The sequence below is a fragment of the Amia ocellicauda genome, chromosome 8, assembly GCF_036373705.1.
Source record: "Amia ocellicauda isolate fAmiCal2 chromosome 8, fAmiCal2.hap1, whole genome shotgun sequence".
NCBI lineage: Eukaryota > Metazoa > Chordata > Actinopteri > Amiiformes > Amiidae > Amia > Amia ocellicauda.
This window is the reverse complement of record NC_089857.1, coordinates 41,871,677-41,886,054: the sequence shown is the minus strand read 5'-3', so window position 1 is coordinate 41,886,054 and position 14,378 is coordinate 41,871,677. Positions and strand designations below refer to the sequence as shown.

Here is a 14,378-nt window from a genome sequence, read left to right as displayed (position 1 = left end):
TAACTACCTTTTCCTTTAATGGCAGACAAAGAAATAAGTGCATTTTATTTAAAAAAAAATAACCTATTTGGTGCTGAAATGTCACAATTTTAGTCTTAAGAATTTAAGCTATGGTGGGTTATGGATCTTGGTTTTACTGGCCAAAATTTTGCTTGAACTGGACACCCATTGAAAGGTGCAAGCCTGTGCTTTGAGGAAATGGTTGGTCTCTAAAGAGCAGCACGACCCATTTCTCCCACTCCATCGACCGCCTCCCATATTGCAACGCTCCAGTTCCTTTCTGCTTGCCTTACTTCCTTTCATCTCCTCCCTGTGGGGTAGTAAGTGGGTGAGGATGGTGGGATGGGGGTTCATCATCTTCCATGCCCCCCCCCCCCGGTAACCCAGAGAGTCTGTTGATTTCGTCTGTCTATGTCCTATGATCTGTTTGCACTAATCCTGCCCTCTCTCTTTCTCTGTCTTCTCTCATTGGCTGTCATTGATGCTGCTGTCGCTGCAGACCGTTTCCACAAGGAGGTGGAGAGAAACCGCATTCTCAATAACGAGCTGAGGGTTGTGCTTAACGAGCTTAACAGCTGAGTCTTTGGTGGCACTAGCTTCAGAGCACCACTCGCCAACCTGCTTTATTACAAACATGCACTTGCTTCTGACAACTTTGAACCCTGTTCAGTTTGTTAACCCACCCCACTTTCCCCACCCATCTGGAGTACTGAAGTGTTGAGCTGGACAGTTCTGGAGAGAGAGACTATAAAGTGGGCTGGCCAATATGTGTTTTACACTACTATGTTGGTCAGTGGCACAACAGATTATCTCCCACCTCCCATCTGACCCGTTTTCCCTAGTATACGCATGATTCGCCCCCCGCCGTCGCTGCCTGTGCTTGTACTGGAAGTGTTACTTGCACTGAATCCATGCAGCAGGCAGCTTATGCAGAGGTCTTGGCTTGAGCGCATTTTGTCTCGCATAGGGTAAAGCTCACCAGGTGCTTGCTCACCTAGTTGTGCTTGTTATTTTATCCTCACGGAAATGATACACAATTCATATTAAAACCTAGCCCTTCTCCCTGTCCAATTTGAACATAATTTGACAACTTTTTCAGGCTTGTGTATTAGTCTGCTTTATACTGCAGAATAGCACTAATAACTGCTCTATGACTGGCTCAAGCCTGCATTTCTAGATTGATTATTTTCCTGTGTCATGAATTTCTTGGTATTGGTACTGCAAGCTTTAAGCATTGGTATTCAGACTCGTGACTGAAATCAAGGCCCATGCGTTCCAAAATGGGGGAGGGCAGCGAGCGAGGCAATTGCATGCCATTCATAAAACACACAAACGGGTTCAAAGTTTGTCAAAACCTAGTATGTCAAATGTCACTGGCTAAAAGTCATTCAAGAATGTCGTCTTTTTTTCGTCCTACCTGTCCCACGTAATGTTACACAGGTGAAAGAGTTGTGAGTTGTACTGTACCGATATTCTGGTAACAGAAATCCACACTTGTGTAGAGACTGAAAGTGTAGTGGATTTAAAATGTAGTCATAGGACACCTGTGAATATTGGTATGTTATTAGTTTCCCCTTTTACTCCCGTCTGAAACTATCTTGTGCTACTAATTTCAGTGGGCTTGGCTGCGTGATTAGAGGGGACGCAGTCTCATCCAACAGACTGTTAACTTACTGGATTTGTGAGAATGTGACAGTTGTCTCAGAATGGCCCAATTTATGGGAATTAAATGCTTCATGTTTCTAACTTTTTTGAAGATGGGATGAAAGCTCAGGATTTCAAAAATAGTAGCCAGAGGAGAGTAAAAGTGGTAACTTTATCCCACTGAATACCACAGCCTGGCATTGGTTTCCCCATGACTGTTTGTTTACTCCCCCTGTGCAAAAAAGCAGGAGAGGGTTTTGGAAAAACATCTGGGAGAAAAAAAACTGATAAACAACACTGTTTGCACTATTGTTGACTGTTAAATTATTGTTAATAGAATTAGTACAGCTATGTTTCAAGGTTAACAAAAGTTACCCACCACCTACCTCCACATTGATAGTTTTGCCTTGTCAGAGCACATGCATTTAAACAAAAAATACCTGCAAGTTAAGGAGGTTCATTCAGTTTCCAAATGTACTGAATGTCTTGCTCAAATAGAAGATCTAGGTCTTCCCATGTCAATTGTTTAATAGTTTTTTGTAGAAAGGTCTCATTCCAGATCAGGCAAAATTGAAATGGACACTTAAATGACATCAGATATAGTTGCCTTTTGAACGTGAATGTCTTCAGACAAACCTCATTTGATAGTTTTGAAGCTCTGGAAGGTGAGGATTTACATGATCTGGATGTAATTTCACCTGTGCATCCATACATTTAATTAATTATGCAAATTGCCTGTATGTAGGCTAGAATTCTTGCTGATTTTTAAATGTTTTGCAGTTTCGGACGAGTTACGCAAAGCTCGGCCATATTAAAACTGGCAGCCTTGTCAAAAAATAGAACTTAAAATTCACATCTAATGCAAAAGATGTGAGCAAATCTGTACCTGTAGGCCTGTCTCTAGGCAATACACACAGCCTGAAACAGTCGATTGGACAGGTCATTTATGGTAGGGGTGCTTATTTTGATTGCATGCCTCTGTGCTTTGCAGAACAGAACGCTGAAATATTGAAGAAACTAATACCTTTAAAAAAAGGCAGCTTACCTTGTACTACTGAACACGCATATTTAATATTGTACTTGAATTCCATTGGCTAGTCTTTTGAAGAGGGAGGTAAGCATGCTTCAAACGTTGTGTGGGTGCCGATGTTTTATGTATCATTCTCTGTGCAAAAACAATAGACTTATTCAGGTATTTGCACCTGCATACAGAGGGGTTTACTCATAAATATCAATATATACTGTCATATCAATCTGTTGCAGCAACAAGTTACTTTTTAAAGGTATAAACAGCTTCCTGTAATAGCTGCTACAATAGGCATACTTATTACATTGAATATAAAGATGTTAAATTCTATTAATTAGGGCTGGTGTAAACCCAAGTGTTTGATAATGTGTCTGAGCAGTCAGTTTACTCTGTCACTGATGCTGAGATCTTGCCTTGAACTTGAGACGTACTGCTCACAGTCTAAAGCAGTGTCTCCAACCCTGGTCCTGGAAACCCCAATCCACTTCATAGGTCTCCTTAAATCACCAATTTCTAAATACTGGGAACACATGGGAGTAATTAATCAATTAAGCAAGTCAACCAAGAGAATTCTTACCTCGAGAGGCTGAAGGTATTCAGAGGATTGCTACAATGGTTTCTTAATGACCGAATTTACCAAACCACCTGCTTTGTTTAGAATTAAATACTTTCAGGTGTTCATAAATTGGTGCTAGAAGGGTGACCTCCAAAACCTGCTGGATTGGGGCTCTCAGGACCAGGGTTGGAGACAACTGAAAAACCGGTATCTTACAGCTTTAAAACCTCTGCATAGTCTCCTGTCACACATGACAATTGGATTGTCGTCATTGATGTCCCAGACTTGAAGATGTAAAGTGTCCCTGGGAGTCCAGGCTTTGTCCCAAGAACCATGGCCTGTATCTGGGCCTGGCTTTACTGTGGGAGTCCTGCTGAGGGTCACATGTAAACAGTCATCCTTTAAAATGGGCATGGTAACATGGGAACTAATGACAGACTAAGTGGGTAATAAAGTAATCGCTTTACAATTTAATAAGCATGTCAAGTTTTGTCTTTTCTGCCTAGTTTGCACGGTTTAGCTGAATTTGTGGAGCACATTGTCAGCAGTTCTACAGGAATGTACAGTTTTGTTTGGCTGCAGAATGTGATTAGGAAGCCCTCATGTTTACAGTTTGTTGTGGGGGAAGATCTGTTCATATCAGTTAACCTTTTTGTCCTGTAGCTGACCCCACTTAAGAGTACACTCTTTGTTACTTGGTTTCTGTGGTATGATTGTATATCCCTGCTATTGTGATTTCAAAGTAAAAATAATGAAATGCCAGTTTTCCTCTGCACTCACTTGATAGCTAAAATCAGTCCTGGCTTTCTGAACAGATTTATTTTGCAGCTCAAACTCTAGTTTGGTTCGCTGTACATCCTCACCTGCTGTAGCTTCTTACTCTAGTAGAGTGGTGCTCGATTGCTGCGACAGATGACTAGAAGAGTCACAGAAGATGGACTACAAACTCGGACATTGTATTCGGTCTTCTGAAATGACAAGGAGTCGGGAATATTCTGAGTTGTGGCTGCATTTAACGTAGATAGCTGTATTTATTTTGTTTAAAATCCACCACTCTGCTATGACTAGATGAGCTACAGCATGTTCAGTTTGATTTGGAATCGATATGTGGTCGGCGCTCGAACGCCCACGCAGTACATTCCTCTTGAAGACCCTTGTCCCAAGTCCTCGAGCGCTTTTAGTTTAGACCCAGGCCTGGTTTCTCACCTGCCGCTCTCTTTTGTTTCCCGTCAATAGAGAAACTGGCCCATGCCAAGGAGGAGAACCTAGGCATGCACCAGGTGCTGGACCAGACCCTCCTGGAGCTCAACAATTTATAAAGAGTGTGCTCAACCCGGGAGGACTGAACCTAACAAAAAGCTTTATATCTGGGCCACGTTCCCAGTGACACAGTTCCCCTCTCCACGCATGCACGCTGCCAGACGTCAGCCAAAGCGAGAAAAAACAGAATTGGGTTTGTAAATTAAAATCGGACTTTTGGATTGACGTGGGTTTCCAAACAGGGGTGGGGAGTTAAATGTTAGCCCCAGGTTTTTGTCATGTGATTTTGAAATGGGGGGACTAATCTATAAGTCCCAAGTTTTTTTTTTTTAGTTTTTTTTTTCTCTCTCTAAGCTTTGATGTTAGTTTTTCATTGTAAAATGTCACCGGATTGCATTGTTTGAGAAATCATTTAAACTATGATTTATAATGAGGGTTTTTATTTGTAGGTGAAATAATTTTTTCAAATTTAAAATCTGACCCCTTTTGCATACTTTATATTTTAATTCCTGAATCGCATCTGCAATTGTATCAAAGCGCAAATTGCAAAACTTGTGACTGAACCAGCTATACTTAGTAATTTATCAAAATTTGTGGAAAGAAAGGGAACTTAATTAGCATCTCCATAGACCCCCTCAGTTTTCTCTAAATATTGGGAACTTTACATTTGTAATTAATCGCATCAGATCAATATTGACCTGTAGATTTGATAGCATTATCAGCGTGGCTTTTTTTAAATTCCATTTTTTTTTAAACCCCACTGGACATCAAAGCTCATTACAAACGTAATGTCTTAAACTCGGTGACGATGTCTTAAAGCGATTGGATTTTCTTTTACAATAATCCTTGATCTTTTGTAATTTTAAAATGAATGTATTTGTGGATTTTTCGTGTGGTACTAGGTCTGTTTTTCTGAAGGGAAATTCTTTAAAGATATATTCAGTAAATGTTCGGGGGGGGAGGGGATATTCTGCCTTAAATGAAAGCTCGATCTCTGCATTCATACTATGTGTTGCCCTCATAGAAACTGGTTTCCTTTCTCCTGCTTATTGTAATTTTTAACTTCTACAGTTCTGGGAAGCTCTTAATGTGTAGTCTGTCTGTGATTAAATTAAACATTCCCTGTTTAGAGAATTTCCCTCCAGAAGACGGCTCGTTAGCAGCCAGATTGGCTTGTTATGGAATTACAGTACTGTAATTGTAGAAAGGGTCAACTGAAAACTACTCTACTAGTTAAAATTTAAATTGTCGTCCTTTTTTTTTTTTTTTTTTTTTTTTTTCAAACACATGACTGGGATTTCCTCTACAGATTTATTTTCTTTTTAATTGAGTGAGTGTGTATTAGGGGTTGGAAATGGATCGCTACATTAAAAGCTTGTTTTCAAAGAGGTTGATTTTTATTTGATTCCCCTCTTGTACTCCACCCCCCCTGCCCTTGATATCACCCTGCTGTGTATCCTATGCAATTACCTGTGTAAGCTCTTTGTTACAGTTTATTAAAAATTTGAATACCTGAAGAATGTTCCCTCGTCTCATTTGTGTATTTGTTTTTGGTCAAATTCATCTTGTACCTTTGTCACACACCAAATATGTTCAGTATAACAACAGTGTGTGTTGTAAGCCTCTATTTGTGCCAATTTGTGTATCTATTGATGGCTGTTATAGTTGCATCCCTGCAGAGGTTACATGTATTGAGTAGTTAATTACTTTATTCCCCCCATTAGTTTAACAGTACAGGGATAATAAATGATACAAGATGGCCTTTGACTGTTGTATTGCAGGCCCACCCTGACAGTTTCCTCAGACGACTCCCCCATCGGTTCTGTACCACAGAGAGACGGCTTGGCTGCTCTAACTGCATGGTCTTAGAAGACTGATGTACACTACTGCAGTTTAACATTTCTATTTTTAAAAAGCACCCTGAATACTGTACTCCTTCACGCTGCTTGAAGTTGGTCCAGCTCTGTAAAACAATAAGGGGTCTTTCGTTCACTAACCGATGCCACTGGTGTCCGTTAGACATTTACATCCTGGCCTCCCCAGGCTTTGTCTCCAGCGGACTGTTTTGAAGGCCTTTCCAAAGAGTTCCTGGGGGGGGCTTTATTTATGAGAGGGGGCCGAGGGCTTCACCCATACACTACAAGTCTGTTTCTCTTGCTGATTTCCTCCCCTGCCTCATGCAGCAGTTTTCACGGAGGCATCGAGGATTCTGCAGCCCTGGGTTTCAAAGGGACTTTTCAGTATACTTCAGTTTTATGTCTTTAAATTTAAATGTATTGATATTCCTAGTAGATTCCATAGATAGTCCCCCTTTTGCCTCCAAAACAGCCCTGATCCGTCGAGGCATGGACTCCACTAGACCTCTGAAGGTGTGCTGTGGTATCTGGCACCAAGACGTCAGCAGCAGATCCTTTAAGTCCTGTAAGTTGCGAGGTGGGGCCTCCATGGATCGGACTTGTTTGTCCAGCACATCCCACAGATGCTCGATTTGGATTGAGATCTGGGGAATTTGGAGGCCAAGTCAACACCTTGAACTCGTGATTCATCAGACCAGGCCACCTTCTTCCATTGCTCCGTGGTCCAGTTCTGATGCTCACGTGCCCATTGTAGGCGCTTTCGGCAGTGGACGGGTTAGCATAGGCACCCTAATACACTCACCTAAAGGATTATTAGGAACACCTGTTCAATTTCTCATTAATGCAATTATCTAACCAACCAATCACATGGCAGTTGCTTCAATGCATTTAGGGGTGTGGTCCTGGTCAAGACAATCTCCTGAACTCCAAACTGAATGTCTGAATGGGAAAGAAAGGTGATTTAAGCAATTTTGAGCGTGGCATGGTTGTTGGTGCCAGACGGGCCGGTCTGAGTATTTCACAATCTGCTCAGTTACTGGGATTTTCACGCACAACCATTTCTAGGGTTTACAAAGAATGGTGTGAAAAGGGAAAAACATCCAGTATGCGGCAGTCCTGTGGGCGAAAATGCCTTGTTGATGCTAGAGGTCAGAGGAGAATGGGCCGACTGATTCAAGCTGATAGAAGAGCAACTTTGACTGAAATAACCACTCGTTACAACCGAGGTATGCAGTAAAGCATTTGTGAAGCCACAACACGTACAACCTTGAGGCGGATGGGCTACAACAGCAGAAGACCCCACCGGGTACCACTCATCTCCACTACAAATAGGAAAAAGAGGCTACAATTTGCACAAGCTCACCAAAATTGGACAGTTGAAGACTGGAAAAATGTTGCCTGGTCTGATGAGTCTCCATTTCTGTTGAGACATTCAGATGGTAGAGTCAGAATTTGGCGTAAACAGAATGAGAACATGGATCCATCATGCCTTGTTACCACTGTGCAGGCTGGTGGTGGTGGTGTAATGGTGTGGGGGATGTTTTCTTGGCACACTTTAGGCCCCTTAGTGCCAATTGGGCATCGTTTAAATGCCACGGCCTACCTGAGCATTGTTTCTGACCATGTCCATCCCTTTATGACCACCATGTACCCATCCTCTGATGGCTACTTCCAGCAGGATAATGCACCATGTCACAAAGGTCGAATCATTTCAAATTGGTTTCTTGAACATGACAATGAGTTCACTGTACTAAACTGGCCCCCACAGTCACCAGATCTCAACCCAATAGAGCATCTTTGGGATGTGGTGGAACGGGAGCTTCGTGCCCTGGATGTGCATCCCACAAATCTCCATCAACTGCAAGATGCTATCCTATCAATATGGGCCAACATTTCTAAAGAATGCTTTCAGCACCTTGTTGAATCAATGCCACATAGAATTAAGGCAGTTCTGAAGGCGAAAGGGGGTCAAACACAGTATTAGTATGGTGTTCCTAATAATCCTTTAGGTGAGTGTATATCCCACCCACTGGCAGGTGCCATGATAATGAGATTATCAGTGTTATTCACTTCACCTGTCAGTGGTCATAATGTTATGGCTGATCAGTGTATTTCAGTTGCACAAAAGTGAAATGGAAGAGAAACTTGTTTTCTGTTTTTTAATTAACAGAATAATTACCTTTTAATTTAATTAACACTACATTACAGTAACTGATTCTAAACCTTCTAAACAAAAGTCATTAGGTTAATAATTTTGATTTTCAGTTTATACCAGAAGTAAAACAAGGAAAAAAAAAAAATCGCATGCTGGCTGTGAAGACGTGCTTTGCTTGTAACTTTCCATTTGCTATTTAAAAAAGCATTTGAGAAATTCTTGACTGATGAGAAAATGAAAATGAGGATACTGTCATCGAAAAAGCTTTCAAAAACTTCCACTGGAGCTTTTGCATTCCATGTGGTTTTCATTTCTAAATATTTAAGTCAGAACATTTTCCTATTTTGTTATTGATTTTGGTAACCAGTGTTAGTTTTAATCATTTAATCATTTTATATATATATTTGTGAATTCAGGATAAAGGAAGGCTTCACCAAATTATTATGGTTTTGTGCTTTTATTGTTCTTGTTTCCACTTATTAGAAGGTTGTGTTGCATCTCAATAATACATCTCTGGTTGGTAGTGGAGCTGTTTCTTCCACCGTTTGTGTGTACATCTCTTCACAAACTGATTCCAATCCAGCATCCTGCTTTCAGCTTCCGATTGATCGCAATATCTGGTTCAGCAGGTCTGCAGTTGGACAAACATGCCAGGAAGGAGGCAGGTGAGCTGAAGCTTAATTCACAGCGAAGCGTGTCAGTAAAGTCACACACACATACGAGGAAAAATCACAACAGTCCCGCCAAGATAAGTGTTTTCTCAATCTTAACAGTTAACCCACTGACACTGGTGTCTAAGAGTTACAGGCAAAAGCAAATTATTTTTTTTTTGTTGTTGTTTAAAATAACCATCTTTGAAATGGCAACATTAGACCCGAGTACAAATGCCTGCTCCCCTTTTATCAATTAAATCAGTAAAGGCTGAGAAGAAGTAACGTATAGCAACACAGCTGAACGACGACTCTTTTTCTCTTCATGGATGTAGAATAAACTGAAAACTGTCCCTGCAATGCGAGCTCTTTTTTCTCGATAAAGAAAACTTGGGAAGAATGTCCCTGATTAGATAGAAGTTGTAAAAAGGTCTTTCCACCAGCCCGCCCAGCCAAGCCCAGCGCATGTCCTGCTTCCTCCGGGTTGAGCGCTCTTCCTGTGGGACGCTCGGCTAAAGCGTCCCAGTGTCATTAAAGCAGTGTGGGTGAAGTCGGAGCACCCTGGCTCAGGATTAGATGAAAAGACATGGTTATATTCCAGTTTGAACGAGGCTCTATAACAGTGCTATTCATATCCTGACACAAAAAACATTTTTGTTCTAGTTGCACTTAAGTATAACGCACTAAACATACTGTAAAATGATGTTTGGTCTGTTTCTCTCTCCATTTCCTGTGCTTCGACAGACCAGACTGGTTTCAGAAAACAAAAGTCTGCTGAAATGCATATACTCTTTAAGGTTGTTATTGTCATTTGAGATTACAGAAGCTGACATGATAAGGTAAAATGATATGGCCTACCACCTGGATAAACTTTAATTATTTCAACTGAATCGATGTGTCTTGCATTTCAAAACAAAAGGATTGTACAGTTCTGTGTGTATTACCTTTGGTTGCCCATGTATGGAAGAAAAATCTGTTTTCATATGAGCACAGGTGTACTGCCATATCAGTTTCTGTAGTTAGGTTTCTGGATACTTACACAATAAGTTTTGAAAAAGTAATAGGTATAATCTGCCCAACAAGGTATCAGATTTAAATGGTGACCATTCAGAACTGGACGCGCACAGGTTTTTAAAAGTGGCCTAGTGGATTTGTGTGTAATTTTTACAATGTGTATCATATTTTGTGACAGAGTGGAACATACTCAAGTGCATCCTGAGAAAAGGCCTAATAATATATTAATCTACACTGCACAGAGGATTAGAGAAATATTTTGAGATTCCAGTGCTGAGGACACATCTAACACATCAAGTGCCATGCATAAGCGAGAGAATGAAAGATATAGCGCTTTTCTTTGTGCATTGAATTCCATCATGGCTGCCTAGGTTTTTATTTATTTAAAAGTGAACTATCGCAGTGTATGTGTTCGTGTGTATACTATACTTTGCCATAATTGTACCATGATTTTACCAGATTTCTACCATATTTGTACCATGTTTTGACATTTTTACTATTATTTTATGTTTACCATTGGTTTTACCATAATTCTGGAATGTTTCTACCATAATTTTACATTTACCACATTTTCCCATGATTTGACTACATTTATACCATGTTTTTTTCCATAATTGTACACATTGGTACTATGCTACACCATACTACACTTTTCCATATATTACCATGTGTTTTTGCCATGCTACGCTATCATTAGTTATGACCATATTTAAATCAAAACACAGTAGCAGTAATATTTGCATCAGTGACAATGTGAGTGCAGTCTTAGTGATAACAGGTAGGTTAGTGTCTGTGCTACAATGTAAATTATGTATCTGTACCTCAGAAGCTGTGATATTACAATATGTAGTAAAGTAATAGTAGTGTAGGTAGGCTACAATCTGTTAATGTAGCCAGGGGTTAACAGTTGCCTATTTCATACTGTAAATACTCCTGGTACACTGATACGTGCTCCCCTATGACGTGTTTCGATGGCATATGACGGCAGGATTTAGCAGGCTCTTGTGTTTGTGTTGTTTCACATACGCTGATGCCTATGTCTAGTCGTGGACCGTGTCTCCCCCGTTCAAAACAACCACAGCTGTTATCCTGGGGCACTGTGTTAAGTATGTTTTCTTCATGTCAGAACACTTCAGCTAAGCCTATTGAGGCACAGGTGTCATCCAATCAAAGCAGTGCAGGCGGAGGTGCTTATACGAGCTGCTGAAATTCCCAGTGCCGTTTAACTCGCTGTCTGAGAGACTGAAAGGTGAGTAGATGCAGAGCAGGTGCTTTTATAAGAAATACCACCGAGGTCACATATATCATATACATTATAATATCAGAAGACCAGTGTGATTCGTGTAATGCATTAGTGCTGATGTATTTTTCTTCACATGACAGATTATGGCAGATCATAAGGTGCCCACCAACAACTAACCTAAAGCCTAACTAGCTGTGGATGAAACCTTTGGAAGTAGTTCTGTCCCATGTGACCATTCAGTGACATGGTAATATGAGTCAGGGCTGATAAGAAGCCCTCAAATGGAAAGGAAGCCTCCCATTGGCTTAGAAGGCAGTGTTGCTGTTTCAGTGGAGCATGCTGGGATAGATTCGTGCACAACGGGGGAGCTTGGCTTCCCACTAGTGTGACTATTGTAATGATTACCTGTGGATTACTGGCTCTGACGGCGGATTCGACGGGAATCCACATTTCCTGGTTGTGAAGACTAGAATGTAGTAGTTGTTGTAGAATGGTTAATAATAACTGAAACATTAAATAATCACGGGAGCTGTTGAAATCACACGTGTCAGGAGGGTGAAGAGTAAGCAGGGGAATACGTTGTTGTGTTCTGTTTGTTTTGCTGCTCTATAATACAATTTGAATTTGGATTACAAGTGTGTCTTTTAATACCCAGTACTGAGAATAGCCAACTACACTAAAAGCTGATAGTTAGTTGCATACATCACTGACTATATTACTAACATCACTGAGATGAGGAGCAGAAATGTTTTTTGGGGGTATTTTATTTGTCAAGCTACAGTCCACAGACTGACACCGTGTGTCTGACCTGTATTTGCATAAACACTGTATTTGAATTCATATTAGTTTGGTAGTTTACATTTGCATCCTGATTATTATTATTGTTATTATGCTCATTTGAGATGTCTATCTTAACACTGTCCTACATATTATGGAAAATGTTTTTGGAGTGTTATTTTTATTGGTAGTATTCTAGATTGTGAAACACTGTTTGCTGCTGCAAATACTGTAGTTCATTTTCATTAATTCAGTATTTGCCACCATCATAGCTGGGTCTTATAGTGTCCCCCCCTGGCCTTCACATCACACACAATGTGTCTTAATGCAGCAGGCTAATGCTGGATGTGTTTAGAATACACTGATCAGCCATAACATTATGACCACCTGCCTAATATTGTGTAGCTCCCCCTTTTGCCGCCAAAACAGCCCTGATCCGTCGAGGCATGGACTCCACTAGACCTCTGAAGGTGTGCTGTGGTATCTGGCACCAAGACGTCAGCAGCAGATCCTTTAAGTCCTGTAAGTTGCGAGGTGGGGCCTCCATGGATCGGACTTGTTTGTCCAGCACATCCCACAGATGCTTGATTGGATTGAGATCTGGGGAATTTGGAGGCCAAGTCAACACCTTGAACTCGTGATTCATCAGACCAGGCCACCTTCTTCCATTGCTCCGTGGTCCAGTTCTGATGCTCACGTTCCCATTGTAGGCACTTTCGGCAGTAGACAGGGGTCAGCATGGGCACCCTGACTGGTCTGCGGCTACGCAGCCCCATACGCAACAAACTGCGATGCGGTGTGTTCTGACACCTTTCTATCAGAACCAGCATTAACTTTTTCAGCAATTTGAGCTACAGTAGCTCGTCTGTTGGATCGGACCACACGGGCCAGCCTTCGCTCCCCACGTGCATCAATGAGCCTTGGCCACCCATGACCCTGTCGCCGGTTCACCGCTTTTCCTTCCTTGGACACTTTTGATAGGTACTGACCACTGCAGACCGGGAACACCCCACAAGAGCTGCAGTTTTGGAGATGCTCTGACCCAGTCGTCTAGCCATCACAATTTGGCTCTTGTCAAAGTCGCTCAGATCCTTACGCTGCCCATTTTTCCTGCTTCTAACACATCAACTTTGAGGACAAAATGTTCACTTGCTGCCTAATATATTCCACCCACTGACAGGTGTCATGATAACGAGATTATCAGTGTTATTCACTTCACCTGTCAGTGCTCATGATGTTATGGCTGATCGGTGTATATACTGCAGTCACAGTGCATTGGATAATGACAGACTACATGATATATTTCACTGGCAGTGTGTCATGTCTGGGTTTTAACTATGTATTAAAACCACTGCTTTAAAAGTGGGTAAAAATGTATTTGAAAACACAAAGGTTTCTCTCAGGTTTTTGTAAAAGTCCATTTACATACTAAACAAGACAAACTGTTAAAAAGTACAATCATTTGATAAATACATTGAAGCTGCCATGTGTTCGTTTATATCTGTTAATATTTTTTAAATTAATCTCGGGTAGTTTGGAGCAACTTTTGTTTTCTACACACATAGTATTTTGCCGCCATCTGTTGTTAAAAAAAATATATAACTTATCAGACCTTAGGTTTTGTGGTTTCATTTCAAAATAATTTAATAAATAATTCAAATATCCAAAGTATAACACAGTCTTGCCGAAAAAGATCCTTTCACGAAGGGTAGGCTTTTTTAAAAGATAATTGGCATTAAAATAGCAGAAACACTGATACTGTCTGATTGACGCACTAATGCAACTGAGAAATGTAATTATCCTGGTGGCCCGCTATACACTAATTTAAGGAAATACTGATCAATACTTAGTATGCTACATATTGTAATCTATTTCCTGGCAGGGTTAACTAATTAAGACATAATTAATTGTATACAATTATATCATAAAGTGTAAATGGACTTTGATACAAAATCTATATATCCCTGGATGTGACATCGCACGGGTCTCCTCCGCTACAGGGGGCAGCAGTAGCTTTAGTGGCCATTTTCAGTGAGAATAACAGAATAACCGGCCCCTCCTGATCTCTGCAGCGTCTTCGGTCTACAGCTGCCGCTGCTGCGCAGAGCTGCGAGGATCTGCACAGATCGCGGCGTGTGGGACTGGGTGACGTCACGCTCGGACCAAAACTGCGCAGCTCTGAGTAGAACTGCGCAG

At 41.0% G+C, this 14,378-nt stretch overlaps 1 protein-coding gene across 4 annotated transcripts in view; it reads left to right on the top strand.

Annotated features, from left to right (window-relative positions):
• Positions 1–6,011, top strand: part of tpm2 (tropomyosin 2 (beta)) — a 34,483-nt gene extending 28,472 nt beyond the window's left edge. For all 4 annotated transcript variants that reach the window (XM_066711457.1, XM_066711456.1, XM_066711460.1 and 1 more), the window contains one exon: positions 4,464–6,011. In XM_066711457.1, coding sequence (XP_066567554.1) covers positions 4,464–4,546 — 83 coding nt within the window. In that variant the 3' untranslated portion in view covers positions 4,547–6,011. The remainder of the gene's footprint in view (positions 1–4,463) is intronic.
• Positions 6,012–14,378: the final 8,367 nt, after the last annotated feature.